The sequence below is a fragment of the Madurella fahalii genome (assembly GCF_045866475.1).
Source record: "Madurella fahalii IFM 68171 DNA, scaffold_1, whole genome shotgun sequence".
Classification (NCBI taxonomy): Eukaryota; Fungi; Ascomycota; class Sordariomycetes; order Sordariales; genus Madurella; species Madurella fahalii.
Window position 1 is genome coordinate 5763722 of NW_027263971.1, and position 22742 is coordinate 5786463.

The following is a 22742-nucleotide window of genomic DNA, read 5'->3' on the forward strand; positions in this document are numbered from 1 at the left end:
ATGTGAGCCATGATAAACCCTAACCCTTGATAAACGGCTTACCCCCTTAGACACCTCGATGGGTTCTTGCAGATAAAGCACAGGCAAAACAAGCTTCTTATGAGGTTGTAGTGAAGTCGATGAATGTTTTCGAGAACAGCGCGTTGGCGTGTCTTGGCTTTCTTCTCCCGTTACACATACATGACCTTAGCCCCTTTATAAGCAACACCTTATTCCGCCAACAGAGCACTGCCCATCCCAATTCCCGGAATTAACGAGCTTCTAAACCCCCTGAGCTCCCTCTGCCGTCCCTGAGCCCACCAGGCCTCTCCGCCTCGCCTCATTAAGCGCCTTGAGCTTGGCCGTCCCGATGCCGGCCACACCGTCCTTCTGGCTATCGCCTAGCCACGGCTTCTTGGAGTCACCCAGGATGCTGCCCGCCAAAAAGTAGACAACCAGCCCGCAGATGATGAGGACAAACGCAATCGGGTACATCCAATGCACCACGTAGCCAAACACACGGGTGCCGATGATGACGCCCCAGAAGTTCGCCGTCAGGAGGTTGACATCAAAGATGGCCGCGCTGCCCATGCGCAGGATCAGGGGGACGGTGGAATAAAAGATGTTCAAGCAGAGCGTGTAGCCGACTAGCCAACCCGCCACCTGGCCGTTCCAGGTCGCGTCCCGGAACGATTGGCGGTCAAAGATGGCCGCCTGCACGCCGTTGATGCACACGCCAAAGATGCCCATGAACGACAGAACCTCGTACATGGGCCGCTTGCTGACGAGCCACTCTTCAAAGACGTTGCTCACGCCGTAGAAGGTCGCGCCGAGCAGGCCGAACAGGTCGCCCTTGACCATGTCGCGCCCCGACCCGCCGTTGGCGCCCGTGATGTGGTCGCTGGCGAGCAGCACGCCCATGCCGCCGCAGCAGAGGAGGATGCCGGCGATCTGCACCAGGCGGTAGCGCACCTTGAGCAGCAAGAAGGAGAGGATGACGACGCAGACGATGGCCCAGAAATTGAGCAGCTGCGCCGAGAGGATGTTGGTGTAGTTGTACGCCAGCACGGTGAAGTAGTTGCCCTCGACGTCGAGGAAGCTCAAAATAAAGTACCTCCAACCGTCGCGCAGCGCGATGCGTGCCCACTTGCGGAAGCCGTACTTGTGCAGCGTGATGGGCAGGTATATGAGCGCCAGGAGCGCGTAGTTGAAGAGCGTCTGGAAGGCCGGGATGATGGTGCCCACGCTCGACAGGAAGCTCGTGAAGGTGTTGGTGCCTGTGATGCAGAGCGAGAGGATCTGGCCGATGGCGATGATGGTCCAGAAATCGACGGTCAACAGGTACGAGTACCAGCGCGTGCTTTGCGACTCGAGGTGCCTGAGGCCCGCTGCCACGGCGGCTGCTTCGGCTTCGGACGACGAATCACGAGCATCTGGCGCTTCCCCACCAGCGACGCTGATGGCCGTGGTGCTACCATAGTTGCCGCCTTCCTCGTCCGCCTTGGATAGGACTGGCTCGGTGGCCGGGACCGGGTTATTCTCGTCGGCCATGTCGTCGCGGGAAACGACGGCACTGGAATCCAGAATAGGAGCGGATGCCGTCTCAGTTCTAATAAATCGGCTAGGTAGGAGCCCCTAATCACGGTACCTAGTCCAAGCGCAGAGATATGATGTGTACAATGGTCTTTCTTACGTCCCCTCGAGCAAGCGCAAAGACTCCAAGTCGCTTGCCGTTCAGTCACTGCCGTGAAGGTCGGCACATACAATTCAGTGCCGACGGGTTGGGAGAGTCGAGGGGCGCTGGTCTCGGGAGGGGCATAGGTAAATGGAGAAGGTGAGGTGGTTTCAGTCCGCCTTAAGTGTTGCGCGCTCGAGCAGAAGAACCGAGCGTCAATGATGCGAAAGGCAGAGAGAGGGAGGACGGAAATATTAACGAAAACCTTTGGGCAGACTCTCGAGCTCGTAGCCCGGTTTGCATTAGAAGCTGGCTTGGCTGAGAGCGTGCTAGGGCCAGCCGCCGCTCGAGGACGAATTCAGAATGGTGGTTGTGGAAAAGTCTGCAAAAAACGCTTCGCGGAGATGGATCGACGTCCGCGCCGCCTTCTCTTGGGTGTGGTGGAGGAGCGGGCAACTGTGGGTCACCGGATTCGGTGGGGGTTCCGGACGCACCTGGCCGGTCACCCCGGTCACTCTTGCATTGACAAGGTGTGATCCGAGGTGATGAGTAGCTCGAGATGCTTTGATACCGCGCTTATAGGTCAAGCTCTGACTGTCAAAATCACCACCGGGCTGCCATACAGGGTATTTTTGATGGATCATGGGCAACAAGAACCCCGGATTCGCGCCAGTCGCCCAGCAGCCACCCACTCTTCGACCCAGGCCCATGGATCACCAACCCCGCAATTAGTGTATAAATTACGCAAGCAGAACCTGGCCACCCATTCGTCAGTCAACCCTCACCGCACCAACTCGAGAATTTCCCTGGGTCCGCCTTGTAATTATGCAGGGCTCCGGTTTAAGCAACCTGAAGCCATCTACAAGGGAATTCTGGCCCCGTCAATAGCTAGCGCCATTGAACGCCATCTCTGCTTAGGCCGGACTGAAAGCCACATTGGCCTTAGAAGCGTGCTGGTTTGTTGGACGGAAAGTGATCTTAGATAATAATTAATAACCTAGTTGAGTTGAGTCGTGTGTTGACAGGCATGACCTTTCCCAACCAAGATCTCAAGCTGGTAAGGTAAGGACAGTGCAACCGTCCATAACAAACATCCCGTGCTCCTTACCCTCTCCGTCAGAACAACCCCATCCTCAGACGCTATAACGCGAACTACCGCATGTCTCGGCATGTTGCTATTATTTCACTACAGACGTGATATTTTGAAGTGACTGAAAACCTGGCTCACGAGGTCCGACACCCAGCCAAGCATATCAGGGACTACCGCGCACCCCTGAATGCTTTCACTGCTTTCGTATCGAACAAGCCGGGTCAGAACCAGGACATAGCTGTCCTGTGTTGTGTCGGTGATATGACGATACAAGTCATTCCTCTATCCCCTGAGGCTTGCACGCAAGGCGGAGCGAGACCGAACGATCTATTTATGGAGTACGCTTTGGTTTGTTGGTTCTCCAAACGGAAATCACCATTCTGATGGAGGGATTCAGAATTAGGAAGTATGGCGGCCACCTCCGCAACAAGGCTCAACGTCTTGGCCTCCATGAGTGACCTCCTCCAACCTAAGTAGCCGGGTATCCTCGGGCCATGGCACATGGGCTGGAACGGCCAAGTCGCACGACGGCAGTAACCATCTGCGGGGCAACGTTTTTGAACTTGACAACCCAGCCACCCCGCAAAGGCCGGTAGGACACTTGGTGGGATGCATAGAGATGTCATTCTGAACCCCGGGCTCCCTTTGACTGAGTAGGTGGCAGGCAGCACGGCAGACAGTCGAGGGTGGGGAGCCCCACGGCAATGGCGACTCATGTTTCGTCATGCTTGAGGCCGGGGTTACGGGGTTGTCGGATATATCGCGTTTGTGAGTTCATCTCTGGTTGCCACCCGTGACAGGGCCAGCAGATATGGGGCATGTGTCCGCCTGTATGGAAGATCTGACCATTGCCCCACACGCGAGGGGCCTTCTAGAAGGCGGTTGAAGGCGACCCGAGAACCAAACAGGTTCGTCACGGAAGCGGGGCTTGTGACACGGTGCTTTGGCTGGATGAAGGTGGGAGATGGCACAATCTCGGCAGGTTTTGTCTGCATGTTCTTGACGGGATTGGATGGCAAGATCAGTCTACCGTGAGAGCTTCTGCAGGAGACGCGGCTTTTTATGCAGCGAGGTGTGGTCCCTGTGCATGGAACTGCAGAGAAACCTGGGCACATTCCAACCGCGATGGCTTTGCGCAAGAAACGGCAGGGATGCCACAAAACGGAATGGGATACCAGCAAGGCGAATGATTACTTTATATTAGTGAAAGATACACATACACTCGAGCTAGGCTCCTGGCGCCATGAAATCGACCCGGCAAGTGAGAGGACGGGACGCGGTCCCGAAGATCCCGTCCCGGAATCGGGCGGCATTCTACGGAGGTGAGGTGGTGTCGTTTTCCGGAGGGTCAGCAGCTGTAGAGGATGGTAAGTGACTCTAACAATCTCACACAAGCACGCTGACGCTTTGGCCCGAGGTTGCTGTGCTGTGTGCTTCCCTGGGAAGTTCCCCGGCAAGTGGCTTCACGTTTCCTCGGTAGCACTTGCGGACGATGCATGCAGACTGGTCAGTTGACGGCTGATGCCAAATATGGACCTGGGCCTTCTCCTGACGCGTCTATTGGATGGCAACACGACAAGGGGCGGCACATACTGGGCTGGTGGGATGTGACAGCGTTTTAGAATTGCTCGTGAATGGCCATGGATCTACTGTGGTAAATGTCGCGCGTCCATGTATGTTGCCGACACCGCGACTATTACCCGGAGTTGTGAGCCAGCCTGGACGGATGCTTACCGCGCCGCCTGTGCAGGCGGGATCGGCTGCTCGAGATATGATCTCGTCCAGCGAAGATCCTCATCCCGGCTGCTGCAAGGCTAGAAGTATGCCATAATAGTAAGTTCAAAGCCCCGCGCAGGTGTTCGCTAAGCCAAAGCAGAGCTGTTGGAGACATAAGAAAGCGGTCATTTGGCGTCGCATGCGGCGCTGCCGGCGAAATAGAAATGGATATCGGTCCGGTCAACCCGGCGTTTGCTACTCTCAGCGTCGAGGTGCGGCGTGTGGAGATTTCAGCCGGATAAGAAGATATCCTTGAACGTCTTTAAGGATGAGGTCGCATTACGGTGAACTTGCCGCGGCCGACTGCTGAAGTTGTTCAATGAGAGGAAAGTATTCATAGACGTCGCGAATGCCGATTCTGACGCAAGATGATGTCGCAATGGTCAGCCTGGGAGTCCTGGGCCTGAAGTAGTCGGCGTCTTTGAACATCAGACGAAGATCCTCGACACGGCGTTTGGGTCGATTGGCGGCTCCACCAGAAAGGGTTTCCCGGTCGAAGCCCACAAACTGGACGGGATCGAGTTGTTCCAGCGCCGTTTCATACACCTCGCCATGCCGGCACGTCGGCATCGCGGCAGGACGCTGCAGCGATGGACATCAGCAGCAGACTTCATCCCTCTAATGAGTCTGGTGCCGAGCGGGAGCGGTTGGTTGGCTGCCGCCCGCTACCGAACGCCAAAGATCAGACAGTGCGGGGGTGGGAGGGTACAGCATCTTCGGCCTGCAACAGCGCGATCGCGATGAGGCACGCAGGTGAAACGGCAGGAACACAGTTGCAGGGCTGAATGGAGAGCAAACCGATCCGATTCCATGTCAACCCCCACGCCGCCCCCGTTGCGTTTGTTTCGGACCGGCAAGCAGCCGGCATTGCCGTCGTCAATCGAGATCTCAGTTGGTCGGAGTCTTATGCGGTTGAGAATGCGAAGTCGAAGCTCCAGCTTGCTCAACCTCCCGTGGCGCGGACTATGTTTGCGGGGATTGATTGCTTCTTGCTGGCGGGTTGATCTTGCCCGAGCTCCTTTGCTGCCCCTCTTTAACCCCACATTGCTAGCGGTAGACACCGAGTTGCACCTGCAACTACGGCCCCTAATAAGGAGGTTGCCCCCACAGGAACTCGCCCCTTCAATCGGCTGTCGAGAGAACTTGGGTATTCTACATTTGATGAAGATGCTGGGACAAAACGCCCGAGAAATGAAGTCGCAATTTGGCCCAAACGGGGAACGAGGCTAAACCAAGGACAGACCCTGGCGCTAACGAGTTCGATAAACCATCCCTGCACAGTAAGCTACTGTGCTGTACCGTATGTCTTCGCTAATCACCAGGCCTTGCAACGCTGCCCCATGTCTTCGGGGACCCTGTCCTCCCCGAGGAAATGTGTTTTAACGGAAGCTACGGGACCGTTTCGTGCAATAGTGACACTCACAGTCACGAAGCACGATAGAAATTGCGAGGCTTCTCTCGACTCCCAACTCCTGCGGTTGGGCAACAGAGGTACGTAGCAAGGCACCCAATGGGATGATTCGGTCACCGAACGCTCGCCTCCAGCTCCCGGCTTCCTCATTTGCGGTTGCCGCCGGCCGCTCTGGGCGCGAAACAAAGATATCGCTACCCCAGCGAGTAAGTGTACAGGGTACCCACAATGCCCGCACCGGCCCGCTCTCGGTCGAGGTCTCGGGTCCATCGTTGATGAGGCCTCGGCCTTGTGTGAAGGACGGTTTGTCATCAAGCACTGGATACCCTTACCCTGTGTCATCGTCGCTTCGTTCTGGTCAATTCAAAGGTCTAAAGATGCGTGTTCGGTTGCGGGTCTTTCATCATAGCCGGCTGAATTCTCACCGCCGAAGTAATGGCCGGGCTGCCTTGGGAGCTTTGACCAGCCGTTGGAGGCGGGATTTAAATGGGCAACCTCATCGCATGCTCGGCAAATCTGGGCCCGGGGCAACGTTGTCTCTCACGATGTGGGTTTCTGGGTTGTCGATCGGTGTGTGTATCTTACTACGCTTCAACAGGAAGACCGCAGCCTCCAAAGAGCTCGTCGTCGGTCTAATCGGCGCGTTTTATGATCGCGCGTGGGGGACAGGCGGTGGCGCTTTTTGGCTTCATTTCGGCCCTCCACACGTCGCATCCTGGCGACTCCAGCACCCCGGGCCTCGCTAGTCCTGTTCTTGCGCGACCGAAAAAATTCCGGCATCCCCGCCCTGGGTCGTTGACGAAACGAACCCATCCGAAATGGCATGGCACATGCCTGAGGTGGCCGGCAGCTGGGTCTGCGTCTCGGATGTGCTGGCCGGTTTGGCTCCATTTCCACCGTATGCAGGGCCGTGTCTGGACAGGCTTGCACTGAAAGGGGAAGGCAGCCTCGAGTCCTGGTCTTGGGTCTGTGGCCACGAATGGGCCATGGTATGGGCCATGGATGACGAGACTCTCTTTTTTAAAATTCCCCCTATCCAGCAACAGGCTGACCCTGTTCACATCTCTTTCCCTCGCAACGTCGCCCCGAGGCCTGTGCTTGCCCGCTGCCGTTCCCGTGCGCCATCCCACGAACCGAAAAGGGGATCGCACCCTGTCTGCACGAGGCACCGCACCACGTCAGGCAGATCGACCCCCGTCCCGTCCTTTGCGCCGGGCCTAAGTACCTCCATCTCCCCGGTCTTTTCCTTCTGGAGCAACCCTCCACTCTCAGCTCGCGACTAAAAAAACTGCCTGCGCGTTAAGGTGCATGCCGAATTTCCTCCCCTCCTTCTCTTCCCCCTTCTTCTCCTTCTCGGGGCTCTTTTTGCAATCAGTTTGGACCAGACCGGGTTGTTTTAAGTGGAAGGCAGAGTTGACTTGTAGGTAAGTGCCATGTGGATGATGCAAACACTTTTTGTTGAGAAGGGCGCGCAAAATCGTGAGGGAAGCGCAAAAGGGCAATAATTTTTTTTTTTTTTCCCCTGCTCGTGCGCCACTGACAGCCGGCGGCCAAATCCTCCTTTCGCGCCTCAGCTCCCAAGTGCTTTTTGCCAGCCCCAGACAAGCACCACTCCAGCAATTGTGCTTGACGCATGTCGCGCCGCTCCTGCGCACAGTCCGCCGCTTGCATTGCATTCTACAGATGCTAACCCAGACGGTAGCATAGTCAACTGTTGAACCGGACCTCGCCACCTAGATTCTCCATCCTCGTCGCTGCCGACACGTCGCTGCGGCCTTTGCCTTCCGGTCTGCACACCGTCAACAAACCCTCACCAATATGTCGGCATACTACGAACCTTCGCAATGGCCCCCGACTGGACAATCCGGTTGGGACCATCAGACACCCCCGCCGGCGCGCTCGGGTATGTCCCTCTCCGCTTGCACGCGTTGGGCGTCGGGCCGGCTCGTCGACTAACCTTCAAATTCAACCACAGGTGCTAGCTCCACCATCCCTCGCGAAGAGCCTGCCGCGTTCACCCATCAGCTAGAGGGTATGTAATATGCTTTCGAATCCAAAACTTGATTACCCGTGCCAGGTGCCATCCTCTGTCCTCGCCGGGAAGCAAGGTTTGGACATCGGGAGCCCGCCCGCCCGCCCGCCCCAGGCGTGGATACAGTGGGAAAACAGAGCAAGGGCACGCATGCTGACTGCCATGGTTTCCAGAGGTCGACCGTGCCATCGACAATCTCCTCAAGAGTGGGAAGATGTTTGGAGCCGCTGGAGGCCGTCGTGAGTCTCTACCTTATCCCGGCCCCGCCAGAATGTACCCAGTCTTCGGTAAGTATGCGTGGGACTGGCTGGGCCGACCCCTACGAGCCCGACCCACTGACTTTCAACCGTAGACGGACGCCCGCCCGCCGGCCCCGGTTCTCGGCCCCACTCGATGGCCGATTTTGGTGATGCGCGCGGTCCTCACCCGGGCTCGAACCTCCAGAACTTCTACGCCTCTCAGCGACACCAAACCTCGCGCGGCTCGAACGAGGCGGAGCAGATGATGCAGGCCAAAAGGAGAATGGCCGCCCAGCGGGAGCGAGAGCTTCGGAACTACCATCAAGAGCAGCAATACAACCGAAGTAGGCCGCCCTCTTCTGTATAGCATCAGTCTTCCTACCACAGCAAACCAAAGAAAAAATCTTAGAGAAGCGTGTGGCGCCTCTGGAGCTCAACCGTTTCTATTCTCAATTGTTGTTGCGCCACAAGTGCGGTTCGACGCCAATGGTCCTGTGCTGCTTGAACTCTGTAAAGATTGGCGATATCCCTCTGGCTGTTGGATCGGGAGAGGCAAAGTCAAGAATCTAGGCTAACTTTGAGCTCTCTCTTAGCTGTTCTTGCCGAGATCTCTTCGTACGGTGGCAACAAGCCCGACCGCACCATGAGCCCCGGCAGCATGTCCGAGGATGACCGCCGGAAGCTCATCGCCCAGCAGCGTAGTGCCTTGTACGGCGACGGTTCGTTTAGCGAGACCGGCGGTTACCCCGACGAGCCCGGCACGTCTCGAAGCGGCCTCTCCGGGCCTCAAGCTGGCTCGGCTGCTCTGCGTGGCCATTCGCCCCTGGCATACGATTATGGCCGCGCTCCACCGGTCCATGGCGACGTCAGTGCCCAGACCCCCGTCGAGGGTGGACAGGGCTCGCAATCTGCCGGGCCCAATGAGCGCTCCCGAGCTAACAGCAACTCGAGTCCTCAGTCGAACCCACCAGGCGGAAAGGGTATGTTTGATGCCCCTGGGGCCCAGCAGTCGAGCCGCACCAGCGCCTCGTCTCCCGGAGGATCTCCACCCCGTCAGGGCGTTCCGGGCAGTAAGCCCGGCCAGGGCTCGGTCGCGCCAATCGGCACTCGCCCTTCAGTCACTAGCGCACCGACCAACCCGGCCTTGAGCAAACGGTCGACTACCCCGCTACCGTCGCCTCTGAGCCAGGGGTATACCGCTTCTGGCGACGACAAAGTTACGCCGGGCAGCGCTGCCCCGGCGAACCCGTCTTCTGCCGCGGCTGAAGGCCCTAATGTCGGTCTTTCCGGCTGGGGCTCTCGGCCCAACGGCTGGGGCAGCAAGCCTGGTCTCGGTGTCCAGGCTAGCGTCTGGGGCTAAATTACGTCATTAGACACTCTCCGAAGTTTTGTATGCTACCCTCACTGGCAACAAGTGGTAGTTTTTTGTGGCCTGGAGTCTGGGTGTGTTTTGTTTCATAGGGACGGCGGGGCAATGAGAAAGGGTCTGAAGGAACATCCGGGCGGCGTGGAATAAAACTGAGAATCGGTGTTCTCTTTTTTTCAGGAAAGGGAGGCATATCACGGGAAAGGAAAGGCAAGGAAGGGGTGGGGTGGGGGCGTGAGTCTTGGTCATGCATGCTTACACAAAAGGGGTCGGAAGATTGGGTGAATGGAGAGTGGGAGTAAGATCTGGGGGTAAGGGAGCTTGCTTGATTGCTCTTGGGTTTGTTTTCCTTTTTGCTTTTCCTGCATCGGCATTCATCGAAGTTCTTTTCGGCTCCGGCGTCTTGACCTCCTTTCGAATCAGAATGAGGCGCATGGCATGGCATTCTCCTCTCTCTCCATTTTGACAGAGAAGAGCGAGGACAGGGTAGGACAGGGCGGTGCAACACATGGGGCTATATTTAGCCGGAGTTGTTCGCACGTTGGTTGGTGTTCTTTTATTCAAGCCTTTCGCTTTATGTCTTCTTTCAGATGGCAAAGGTGTTTCATTGATGGCGGCGAATCGGAATGGCACTTGGAGGGCGCTCGTGCTGCTTTTGGGACGAAAGGGAGGGAGTTAACATCCCTAGGGAGTCTGACGGTCGTTCTGAGTTTGGCGGTATCCGGCAGCAGCGGGGCAACTAAATCGGCGCGGAAAGGATAGTTCAATGGGGTGGGTTATTCGAAGTTCATGGTGGCGAACTCGGAAAGAGAAGGGGAGGGGCTGGGGATCTGTTCTCTTTCTTGTCCTCCCGCCTGTCTCTTAAGCAACAACGCAACCAAGCCACATGATTTGCATTTGTCTGCGCCACACACAACACTACATTCGTATATAGGAACAACAACATGGAGGGGGAAGGGAAAACACATCTTTGGTGTCAAGGGCGAAGGCTGGAGCTGGCATTTCAACAGGGGAGCGGATGGGATATGGGATATTTAAGGGAGAGAGCTTAGCGGCGGGATTTGTCCTGTTCGAGTTAATTTCCTGGTTTTTGGGGTGTCCGGTCCTGTTCCATACGGTCTTGATGGGAAGGGGGCGGGTTGGGAATCAGTGGGGTCATTATCTTCGGGGCGTTTTTCTCTTTCCATATCCCTTGGGTAAAGACACTTCACGGCATACAAGGTACTACTGACACGGCACATCTTACCTACTTACTTAACCCCTAATACAACTCCTATCGTTCTTTCCTTGCATGTGTGTCTATCTGATAGTTGTAATCAAAATTGCTAGGGCATGTAAAGGATCAAGGGTTACATCAGATGGCAGGATGGTTACAATCCAGGTCCAGGATATTACCTTGGTCGAGACCAATTCTTTCAATCCAAGGGTTAGGGTTATATTCGGCAGTTGTTTCAGGGGCCGTTGTTTACTGCAGCCAAATTATCAATCTAGCCAAGGAGGACAGAAGACCACGCCAACCAAAGAAACACATCGCTTGCATGGCAACATAGTTATGCGGTCCGCTCTAATTCTCTCTTGATTGTCCTTATCTAGATGCGGGGTGTTGTCCTTACTGTGTTGTTGCTGCCTGGGTTGGTCCAGGGAATGTCCTCCTAGTTTCTGCCCTACAGCCGCCAGTCCTGCTGCCTGTTACAATATATTTACCCGATAACCGGTGGGAGCTCAGTTGCCAGAGGTTAAGAGGATACGAGAAATTAAACCGACCTTACCTGATGCTTGGGCATAGAAGGCAACCAAACATCACCGCCCCGCGTGGACAAAACAGCCAGGAAGGTTTCACGATTAGCCCACAAGATCATCAGATCACCAACCTAGGAGTGATGAACACTCATGGAGATGATTCTGGGGGTTAAAGTAGGACCACAATATATCACATGAATGCTAGCCAATCTTTGGGACACCCTGGAAGCATACCTCAGCAGTTAAGAACACCATGACATGAACTATTCAAGACATCATCAGGTATTTTACAAACGCCTAGTTTTTCTCCGTGTTGAGTGCCACTTACCACACATTGATTAGGCCAGCCATCGACAAATGCACATAGTATTGTCCCTAAACACAATGTGACAGCCAGAGCCCGTTGATACTACATTTATGCGTAATTCCGCTTCCCGGGTCGCATACATGGGGCCGATAGGCCGGGTCTGGGCCATTAACCAGGCAAATATTCGTGCGCTTGCGCTTTCCCGATATTCCCAACCACATGCAGCTCCTTTGACCTGAAAAATGGCCGATATCTCGGCACTTCGGGCCTCTTGCACGGCTTGCATCAGATCAAGGATGAAGCGTTTCTGTGGAAAGTAAAAACTCAGGCTCCGAACGGATTTTCTAATGTCGCCCTTTTGTACCTCTCGAGCGGTTCGTGGTTTCTTCATTTACAGTTTTCTTTTTAGCCTCACCCTACAGACCCCAGTGTTGACGCTGGGTGCTGGGCGCTGGGCGGAAGACAGGGAGCCGGCAGAATCAAGAATGCCACTCCCTTCCACCTGCCTCTATTTGCGAGGTTAACCTACCTAAAAGACGTACCTGGATGTTGGCCTCGTCCCGCGGCCAACATCCCACGGCGTGCAAATACCAAGCCGCATGTTAAGATAGCCTGCCTGAGGTTGGGTAGACCTTTCGGAATCTTCTGTCACCTGCAACGAATCTTTGATGAACCCTTTTTGTGTATCCAATCAGATACATTTCTAATCAGTATCCATTGAATAACAGGGTAAACCCGAGGAAGTAGAGTATTCTCACAGAATACACAAATCTTGAAAATATGTTAGACTTAAGCATTTACCTACGTGTTCTCTTACTGTACACAGGAGCAAAATTAACCTTGGTATCGCGAAGCCCTGAAGCTGTCCGTTCAACGCCCAACACCACCAGCGCCAGCGCCGGACGCCACGCGGAACGCACCCCTATCGCCCCAAAACAAACTCAGCCGACAGTAGAAACCCGTCCCCGAACCTACGCAACCCCTAACGCCTTCACCCCAGCATCCAGATCCATCACCTCATCCGCCCTAGCCACCTTGCCGCCCCACACAATGGTGCCCCGGCCATCTACCGCCCAAGCCCCGGTCTCCTGCCATTTATTCCCCATGGTGGTGACGGGGCCCTCGGCGGGATCGATGTCCTTCCCGACAACCCCATTCCCATTCGCACTTCCCCCCTTCGAAGTCGAGCCCGAACTCGCGCCCCTGCCCTGCAGGGACCCGGCCACCCTCGCGCCGAGCCACCCCTTCTCCTTGAACCCGGCCACCTGGCTCGCCGGGTGCAGGACGTACCACACGCCGCCCAGGCCCAGCCCCCACGCGGCGTAGACGGCCCGCTCCTCGTCGATGACGACCCGCACGCCCCCGGCCCCGCCGAGCAGGTCGAGCCACTTCTGCGTCGCGGCCGGGGACGAGTGGGACACGGCGATGCACGCCACGTCCCGGTGGCGCGCCGCCAGCGTGCGGAGGTGCACGAGCGACCGCTGCGCGACTGGCGCGTGCATATCGTCATCAGCCCCGTGTCGACGAAAATGTTTTTTTTTTCTTTTTTCTTTGCGGGGAGGGGGGGAAGGGGGCGAACATGTCACGGTTCTGGGCACGCGCAGGGGGAGACGTACACGCACACCCGACACATCGCAGGAAAACTACCAGCGCTTTGTTACCCGAGCCCAGAAAGGCGGAGAGCTGGCGGTCGCGGTCGAGCGGGGCGAGATCGCCCGCCCGGGGCGGGTCGGCGACGGGAATCGGAGGCGGGCGCGGGGTCAGCCAGGGTTGGACGGTGAGCGGGAGGGATTTGATGGACATCCATTCGGGCTGCCAGGATTTGTTGTTGGTGTTGTTGGGGTTGTTGTCAGGCGGTGTCGGTTGTTTGGTTAGCTTCCTTAGGGGCTTGGCCTTGCCGTTACCGTTACCGTTACCGTTACCGTTACCACTGCTGCTGTTGCTGCTGCTGTCCCAGGGGGAAGCAAAGTTGAAAGCGTCGCTGGGGAGGCCGACCTTTTTGAGGGCTGCTTTGGCGGCTAGGTTGGAGAACATGATTGTTTTCTTTATTGCTGTCTTGTATTTTTCTACCTGGTTGCTTTGAAACGAGGAGACGTGTTGGGAAGCGCAAATTTGATCCTCGCTAGAAAACAGCAGACAAGAGATTATAATACATACGGCGGAGGGACAAAAAGGCGCCAAGCGAGGGGGGTTCGGGGAACCCCTGAAGCACTGTAGATCAAAACCATGATCGATGCGCAGCCGGAAAGACGATCATGAAACAAAAAGGGCTGTAGCTATCACATCAGATGGCATTAGGTCTGAGCTCAACAGCTGGAAGTAACAACGGTTGTTGTTCTTGACACAAGCAGTGTCACAGGCCTGCGGTTGAAGCTCAGAACCCCTGACTCGACCCCCGGCTCGCCAGACCCCGGCACCCGCGAGGCTGATGGAAAGTGCCCCACCACGCCACGTGTGGAGACACGGCTCTTGAGCGGACTGATGTCAAGGCGATGACGTCTCATTGGCCGCATCAATTGCGGGGTACCTGAGGGACTGTCAGCCTTGTCTCGGTTCGGGGGCATTGGGTAGGCCAGACAAAGCCGGGTCGGGCAGCGCTGAGATAGACTGGAAAATTGTCCGAGTAGGATTGTGGCTCACAGCGAAAGGCGGGAGGTAGGGTATACATGCACTTGCGAATTTGAAGAGAGTAAAATGTGAATATAGCAGATCTGCGGCTCTTACGTCCAGAAAACCCCCACAAAGCCTGCCAGTTGTTCTGTGCCTGGCGCGTGCAGCCGTCGGCGCGTCTGCTTCCTGACTGAGCCCGGAACTGAGCAGCATAGCAAAGGCAATATTCGGATGACGGCTTCCGCAGCTCAACATATGCATGCACGGTTGGCGGGTCGTACTACTGCTGTCTCCGCGTCTTGTAGCTCTGGTAACCAGGCCGCTGCGTCGGGGACGACGCTGCCTGGCGCATCTGTCAACCTCGCGGTGCTACTTTAGCAGCCTGGGAGGTGGGACGGAAATGGTTGAGCCGATCTGTCTCTTAACCGCATTGCGCTAGTGCGGTGATAGGGTTACGGTATGGCTGGCGAACAAAAATAGACATTTTACCACTTTGCGCTGGTCGGGAATATATGATGGTGGCATCTGGAAGCCTACTGTAGTACGGATCTGATTGACCTGCTCTTTGCAGGTGTCACTTGCATTTCGGTTGTTCGGCCTTGGGTCGCGTCTACCCGCTGAGACGGCCGAATACTTGCAGCGCGCCAGGAACGCAAACCCTGTCAAGCAGAGTTAGCGGTAGGCTAATTGGATGAACCGTAACATTAATTGAGCGAGAGCGCGATACGCCGTGCTCCCGCTGTCGCCTTACCTGTGGCCGATTGCGGGGTGTGGAGTCGGTCGACGCTCGGCATGACGCGCCGTCCCAGCGCCGGAGAAGCGACGGGAAAGGAATATTCCAGACGTGGAAAAACAAGCTGCGCAATCGGGGCGCGAAACCAATTACAAACTCATGTGGGCCGCTGTGCTTCTCCGTTGATGGACCGGGTTTCTTGGAGCAGCTTTGAAGAGTCTTTTAGGTTACAACGGCTCCTTCTGAGTCGGGGTCCCATATTGATCCGCAACGGTAGATCTCCAGACCAGAGAGAGCGGCGTACTAGCTCATGCCAGTGCTTTCTGACCAGATGGCCTCCTCTCAAATTCATCTTGGGCGCGGCCGGTCGTTTGAGGCTGGGAGTCGTTGATCGACGGAGGCTTAGGCACTTGTTGGTAGTGCCCGGTATTTGGTATCACAGACACACGAGGCCGGTGAGGCGTAGAGAGGGCCGTTGACGGATTTACACAGCAGCCAATCCCTTTCTGTCAGCCGTGGACAAAAACCCAGTGCCCAGAAGCCCGTGTGATCCATGGATACGACATCGCCGCCTTGATCGTAACCGGGGCCACAGTGACCGGGCAGTACGTGCTCCGTGATGAGTGAGCGCTCCACTAGGTATGCGGGCGTGTCCGTGGGGCAAAGTTGATAATATGGGCTTTGGATCTATGGCCGGGTTTTCTGGCTTCAGCTTGTGCTGCGGCTCAGTCGATGTGACGGTCAGATGCATATTGCAATTGCTGTCACCAGCTGGGTTGCCTATTGTGGTGGAATGAGATTGAGACAGGGAAAACAGGTTTGTTGTCATCAGCTGCGTTGGATCGTCAACGAGTGCGGGCATCATGCTGTGCAACCGGACAGCTGAGACGGAAACTGTGATGCGGACAGACAGCGAAGTCTTCTTCAAGTGCCGGATGCAGTCGGTAGCTCGACCAACGTAATGGGACGAGATGAGAGACGTCGTCGGAAAGCGTCCAAGACGGTTCCGGGTCGACTATACTCCTCAGGAAGAAAAGTGCTGCAATGGGCAACTCGGTCAAGCTGGGAGAGAACCAACAGCCAACAGATCAGAAAGAGCGCCCTTGGACAAGGCAGATTATCTCGTCCGCTCTTGTCATCCAACTCCCTCACTGGCTCCTATTCGAGGCTTCCGTACCTTAGCCATTGCGGAAAGCGGCATCCTGCAACTCGAGGTTAATTTCTAGACCTTGAGGGGTGAGGAACAAAGCCAGGGCGGACTGGGATTGCGCAGTTGCAATGTACGTACGGTAATCTGCACAGTATGTACAATACATACATACCCTTGCCTCTATTGAGATTACAGCGGGATTTAGGGATTGCCTGTATTTTTCTCTAGACGCCATTTGAGAGACGGCGAGCCTCACTTCGGCACTGCTGAGCAGACTGGAAACCGAGGTGCTGCATGCGGGCTCCCGAGAGCCCTCGAATAATAGTGACAGCAGCTGCTGTTGTTCCGGGCTGAGGCATGGCGCGGGGGGCCTTCTCTGCCTAAGGCCCGTCTGACTGGCCGGGCCCTCGGGGAATGACTGTGTGGAGGCGGCAGTGCAGTGGTGGAGTCCTCTGTTGGCTTAACTAATATTGGACACTCCTTTTTGTTAGCCTTGGCCCCCCTGCCGGTGCTGAGTGGCACCTGCTCGCAAAGCAACGAACGCCCAGGTTTCCCGCTTTGAATGCAGCGTCGACCACAGGCCGCATCTCTCAATGGAATAAGGTCGAATGCCATCCTGAGTGACCTCCCACTCCCGCTCCGCTTCAACCCTTCGCCTTTACTTCCCTTGTCGGCCCGGCCTTTACTCTCAACCTGCTGTATCGCCCAGCTCGACGCTGGCCAGCATCAATTTCCCCTTTGCCGGCTCTCTGTTCGTCAATCCGTCATCCGGGCACGTCGGCCCTCTGCTCGGCACGAGAGACTTCACGCGTCCCCAAACGATTTTGCTCCAGCACGGTTACGCCTCGATTTCTGTGCAGTTCTTTCGCTTAGCACTGCTCTCCGACTGTCCCGCGTTCGTTAACCGACCTCGCGCGTTCTTTCCATGCCAGCTGTGCTATCTAGCGTCGGTCGTGCTTGATCGCACTTCTTTAATACCACGGCTCACGAGCAGCACTCTCGGACTTTCTGCGGTTGACACGGCCCTATTCATAACGCGGCATTTTGCTGATAAACTGATTCCTCGAATCCCGCGACCGCTGGCAGCTGGTTGATTCAACCGATTCGCTTGTCCGGACGTTGACGCTTCGAAGCTCACCGACCTTAGCGCGAGGTCTGACGGGGGGCCGCTAGATATACGCCTAAAACCATCGAATCGGACCCGGCCGGGAAGCTAGTGTTCAATCCCGCATTTTGACAGTGGGAACAATCCCGCCGGTCGACGATCGCTGCAGGGTTTGCCGCTGTGCTCTGTCCATAACTGGATTTGGGGCTGTAACAGAGACGCTCTCATTCCTGCTGCACCCTTCTGCTTCCCTTTTTGTTTTTTCGGAGTGCGCCTTCGCCGACCGAAAACGAGCGAGCCGAAAGCGAGCGAACGCTACTGCTGAACGCCGATTTCGAGAAACGGCGAGTGTCTGCCAAAGAAGACGTTGGAGCCGTACCGACTCAGGTGCTGCAGCGCATTCGTTTTCCGGGTCGCTTGGCCACCCTCTCAACCTGGTCGACCGGATCCTGTAACAGTGCAGGTTTGCCGAGGGCAAGTCGCCTCAGTCAACCAGCTTAATGGACGGTCAGCCTGCAACGGCTGAGTCCAAGCATCATTACCAGTCGCACCCTTGGCCGGGCGCCGCTTCTGGCTCTGCGACCCCCAGGTCGAACCCGACGTCGCCGCCCGAGTCTTCGCCGAATTTCTTCCCGCCTCAGTTGGATTTATTCCCGATCCTCTTCCCCCAACAGCTCTACCAAGACAAGCTCCTGCAGTACAACAAGCTCGTCTCGGCCGGCCGGGGTGGTGGAGGTGGATTGCAAACTCCGTCGCTTCCCCCTGTGCAGTCCTCGCCGCAAACAAAATCCTCCACGCGGTCGAGGTCGTCTTCCAAGGTGTCGAACAAGGACAACGCCCAGACCAAGCCCGGCGCGCAAAGCGGTCATGGGAATAGAGCGGCAAAGCCGTCTGACACCGCCGAACGCGCGCATATAAAATCGGGCAAGGAGCCGTCGCCCAGGATGTCGGGCAGGAAAGTAAACGAGCAATCGGCTACCAACAGTGCGCCGCCTACGAGATTGCCGCCGTCCTCCAGCCAGAATGGCCCTCTTCATGCGAGTCAGTCGAGCTCGGTCCCGTCGACTCCTCATCAGCATGCCCGCAAATTCTCGTTCGAGTCCAGGGAGCCGTCGCCGGGCGCGACGCAGAACCACTCCCCACGCTCCGCCTACTCCGAGACGAACGGCAATGTGCCTTCTCTCCGACCGCTCCCTCCCAGGCTTGGGGGCTGCCGCTTTGAGACTGCGGTTCCCCATTCGCGCCGCCGAATGCCCTACAGCCTTGGGACTGACAGGCTGGAGAAGGTCGATTTGGATAAGATCAAGAGCAAACTATCGGAAGATGACGAGAGAAAACTCGAAACAGACATGCGGGAATTGTACGACAGGTTATTACCGACTGAAGAAATCGAGGCGAACCGGGGAAAGCTGGTCAAGAAGTTGGAGAAGCTATTCAACGACGAGTGGCCCGGACATGACATTAGGGTGCATCTCTTCGGCTCGTCCGGAAATCTGTTATGTTCCGATGATTCTGATGGTACGTGACCAACGGATTGAACTGTTTACCAGACGGGTGTGCTAACAAAACTGCAGTTGACATATGTATCACAACCCCCTGGAGGGAGTTGGAAAGTGTCTGCTTGATCGCCGACCTCCTTCAAAGACGTAGGCCACTCCCCAAGCTAGCGCATGCGTAATAAGCAAGACTAACGGGATTTCAGATGGCATGGAGAAGGTTGTTTGTGTCTCGTCGGCAAAGGTACCCATTGTCAAGATTTGGGATCCCGAGCTGAAACTAGCCTGCGACATGAATGTGAACAACACGCTAGCGTTGGAGAACACTCGGATGGTGCGGACGTATGTCAGTGTTGACGATCGAGTCCGTCCCCTCGCCATGATCATCAAGTACTGGACGCGGAGAAGGATCGTCAATGATGCAGGTTAGCCTCTCCATCCACCCTGCCATGATGCCACTGGATTCTCATACCTGCTGCACAGCGTTCGGGGGAACCCTAAGTTCCTATACATGGATTTGCATGATCATTGCGTTCTTGCAGTTGCGTGATCCTCCAGTGTTGCCGGCACTCCACCAGCGACACAATCTGAAGCAGCTAAAGAAGGACGGAACCCGCAGTGAATTTGCCGACGACATCCCTAAACTGCGCGGGTTCGGCGCAAAGAACAAGGACGGCCTGGCCGCCCTCCTCTTCCAGTTTTTCCGCTTCTATGCGCACGAATTTGACTATGACAAATATGCTTTGTCAATACGGCTGGGCAGGATGCTCACCAAGACAGAGAAGAAATGGCACATTGGCTCGAATAACATGCTCTGCATCGAAGAGCCATTCAACACGATGCGCAACCTTGGGAACACAGCCGACGACACTTCATTCCGCGGACTCCATATGGAACTGCGGAGAGCTTTTGACTTGATCGCCGAGGGCAAGTTTGAAGAATGCTGCGAGCAGTACGTGTTCCCTAAGGAGGAGGAGAGGATATGGCAAAAGCCGGCAGCGGCGCCGAGACCGATACTGCTGAGGAGTTCTTCCCAGCAGCAGCATGGGCGTGGCGGGCGTGGCGGGTTCTCACGGAACCGGCAGTTTCACCGGAACGGGAATCCGGGTCGCCGTTCGTCGTCGAGTGTTGCGTACGAGACAAACCCCGCGTTTGCGCAGGTAGGGATGCCTACGCCGATAAGCGCGCAGGATCTATTGTGGTATCAAGCCCAGAACCCCCAGCTCGCCATGCCGCAAGACCTCCTTTCGCTCAGCCTAGCGGCCCAGGAGACGAACTTGCGATTCCAGCTGTACACACACTACAGCCAGCATCCCGCCATCGCACATGCTCAACGGATACAGTCGGGATCGGCAGCGGACAGGTCCCGGACTAATTCTTTTGACAACCCGCCACTGACAGCGCCCATCCGACCCGAGTTGATGTACGGCTTTGGCTTTCCAATACAACACAATCCATATTATCATCCCGGCTTCACAACCTACCCTTCGTCTCCTGCATCGACCGGCGCGGGAACTAACGGCCAACCCGAATTCCGGAGAAGTCTTCACCGAAACACGGCGGCGAGCGACTCTGGCGTCTCCCCTGGTAGCGGTGCCCTTAGGTCACAATCCCAGCCAGCTTCGAGAACTCCGATGGCCGCGTCACAATCGATGGCCGGCTACTCGACATCAAGTCAGCCTCAGAGCGGGGTAGCCGCCGTGCGGCCACGGCAGACCAACGGCATGCCGGTCCCGAGTTTTATCCCAGATGAGGCAGCTGATGCCGACTTCGATGACGGGTCCTCAAAGGTTCTTTCGGACTCTCCACCCGAGGACGATGGGCCGCGTTACATAGGGTACTATGTGAACGACCACTCGAGTTCCAACCGTCAAACGAATGGCTTCCCGAGCGGCGGCCCGGTGTTTGCGGATCAAAGTCAGAGAACTGAAGGGCGCCGTCGTTTATCGACCGACCACCTGCCTCAATCGGTTCTCGATCGAAGAATGAAGAGAACATCGCGGTCCCCGTCACCCATGGGACACACTAGGGCGTTCTCAGTCGGGGTCAATTCAGCACCGCTCCTATCCGCACCGTTCTCTCAGACGAACGGGAAGCTATCCTCAAAGCCACTCGTGGTCAATGGGACAGTGTCCAAGACATGCTCGACTCCGGGATCCGCCCGGGCGCCGCAATTTCCAGAGCCCTTGGTAGCCGATGACGTGCACCATGACAACCCCCTGCATATCCACCAGGGAGTGAGCCCCGGCAGTTCGTGGCCTGATCAGCAGCTTTCCAACTCGTCGGGCGCCGTGGAGCCTGCCGCGCCGGCTGCTCCGGACCGACCAGTCATTGTGAACGGGTCGTCAACAAACCGTTCTCCTTCCACGATGCCGAATACAATGGACACATCATTCCAGCAGCGAGTGGCAATGGGGCCGTTCCACCTCCCGTACTCGGCTATACTCGGCGATCCCAGCGGCATGGCCGGGCTTTCCCGAATCCACACTCGCCAGCTGGCCCCGCTAGACCTCGCTACTGGGGACTATGCAGTTCATCAGGATATGCCACACCTCTCTCCGGTCTACGAGCATCGCACCCCGTCACCGACGGTCGTACGGAAATTTGAGCCGCCGAATGGTGCTCAGTCACCCACCCGACTTGGCTCGGTGAAGGAATATCGGACCGAATTCTCCAAGACGGCGCAGAAGGCACCGATCATCAAGTCGCCGCCGACGGGCCCATCGGCGAGACAACTTGATCCGACGAGCCGGTCCCCGGTGCAGGACCAGAGGATCAGCGGCCTCGCTAGAGAAAACGGCCATGTCCGTGCTGCAAAGACGCAGACGGAGAACTTCAATGGCACGTGGCAGAAACCGAAGCCGCGCAAGAAGGGCCTCGCCGATCTGAAGCATGCGGCCAACGGCTTCCCCCAGAGCGAGCAGTTGCCCAAGAACGAGGCTGACCGCAAGGGTGGTTGAGCGGGTATGCCACGACGAATGAGCTGGGATTGGCGCCTCTTTGTCGAAGGCTGAGCTTGAGTCCTGCTTTCCGGGCGCTTGCATCGCCCGCCAAGTGGCGTACACGGGGCAAGCCATGGCTTTCTTGGATACTTTATCCACAGTTTGGCGTCGTCCGGACCCGAAGATACGGCCTATGATTGGACAGCTGGTTCAGGATTCGCACCATGAAGGAAGAGAGGGGGGTATGGTCAGCATGGGTTGCGCATCTAAGACCCTTTCCATCGGGGCTCCGTCGAGTCCGAAGAGAGCGTACGATTTATATGGCAGTGTCGCATTACCCTGCCCGATGAACATCCAATGAAGCTAGTCAAGGCTCGGAATAGGGGCAAACGACTTATGGAAGAAACCGCCCCTTTTGTCTCGATCTAATGACCGTATCGGTGAAGTGGCTACGGACGAGAGCAGAAGAAGCGAAGTGATTGTTTCAGGGCACTTGAATATATTACCAGTGATGGATGGATGGCGGAGGGTATGCGGACGGCGGGTATGGGCGGACGGCGGCGTTCCGGCTAGCGGAGCAAGCAGCATTTCAGCTTCGGGAAAAGGAGGCCGGGCAACGAAAGCGGCGGCGGCGGCAGCAACCGGTTTTAGCTCACATCATGGCCTCGTGTTATGAAAGAAAGAGGAGGGATTGCTATTAAATTTTTTCCATCCCGGTTTCCGCCCACTCGTATGTTTTTTTTGGCAAATTATGGGCTTATAGACGGGATACCAAAGGTAAAGGGTCTCTATTAAATAGGTGCTTGAGAAACACACAAGGAGTTAGAAGTAAAAACCTTGTCTATACCCCAGTTCTTTTCCAGGTCTGAGAGCAAGAGGGAGAGAGATGAGAGGGAAGAACAGCAACAATGTGAATGTGGCCGGGTGGCATCTAGGCAATCCCCCCGCTTCGGTAGTTGGATTGTGTTAGCCTTTGATGATTCCATTAACGCCGACTTAAAACTCGGACTCGCGCCCGGACTCGCATGCCGCCTGACCTCGGACCAGGCAGGAAAAGGATACGAGAAAGGAGTTGAGACTGCATGTAAGGC

The 22742-nt window shown here is 56.4% G+C and overlaps 4 protein-coding genes across 4 annotated transcripts; 2 read left to right on the forward strand and 2 right to left on the reverse strand.

The window, feature by feature from the left end:
* Positions 1–261: 261 nt before the first annotated feature.
* Positions 262–1530, reverse strand: MFIFM68171_01762 (uncharacterized protein; the record flags this gene model as incomplete). The annotated part of the gene is made up of 1 exon (XM_071057184.1): positions 262–1530. One exon carries the CDS (start codon positions 1528–1530, stop codon positions 262–264), a length of 1269 nt encoding a protein of 422 aa, XP_070913285.1.
* A 6219-nt stretch (positions 1531–7749) lies between these two features.
* Positions 7750–9562, forward strand: MFIFM68171_01763 (uncharacterized protein; the record flags this gene model as incomplete). The annotated part of the gene is made up of 5 exons (XM_071057185.1): positions 7750–7834; positions 7907–7963; positions 8137–8250; positions 8316–8546; positions 8796–9562. The coding sequence occupies 5 exons, from the start codon at positions 7750–7752 to the stop codon at positions 9560–9562; spliced, it is 1254 nt and encodes a 417-aa protein (XP_070913286.1).
* Positions 9563–12586: 3024 nt separating this feature from the next.
* Positions 12587–13649, reverse strand: MFIFM68171_01764 (uncharacterized protein; the record flags this gene model as incomplete). Its single annotated transcript, XM_071057186.1, has 2 exons — positions 12587–13104; positions 13232–13649. The coding sequence occupies 2 exons, from the start codon at positions 13647–13649 to the stop codon at positions 12587–12589; spliced, it is 936 nt and encodes a 311-aa protein (XP_070913287.1).
* Positions 13650–17713: 4064 nt separating this feature from the next.
* Positions 17714–21669, forward strand: MFIFM68171_01765 (uncharacterized protein; the record flags this gene model as incomplete). The annotated part of the gene is made up of 4 exons (XM_071057187.1): positions 17714–18731; positions 18788–18859; positions 18916–19134; positions 19193–21669. The coding sequence occupies 4 exons, from the start codon at positions 17714–17716 to the stop codon at positions 21667–21669; spliced, it is 3786 nt and encodes a 1261-aa protein (XP_070913288.1).
* Positions 21670–22742: the final 1073 nt, after the last annotated feature.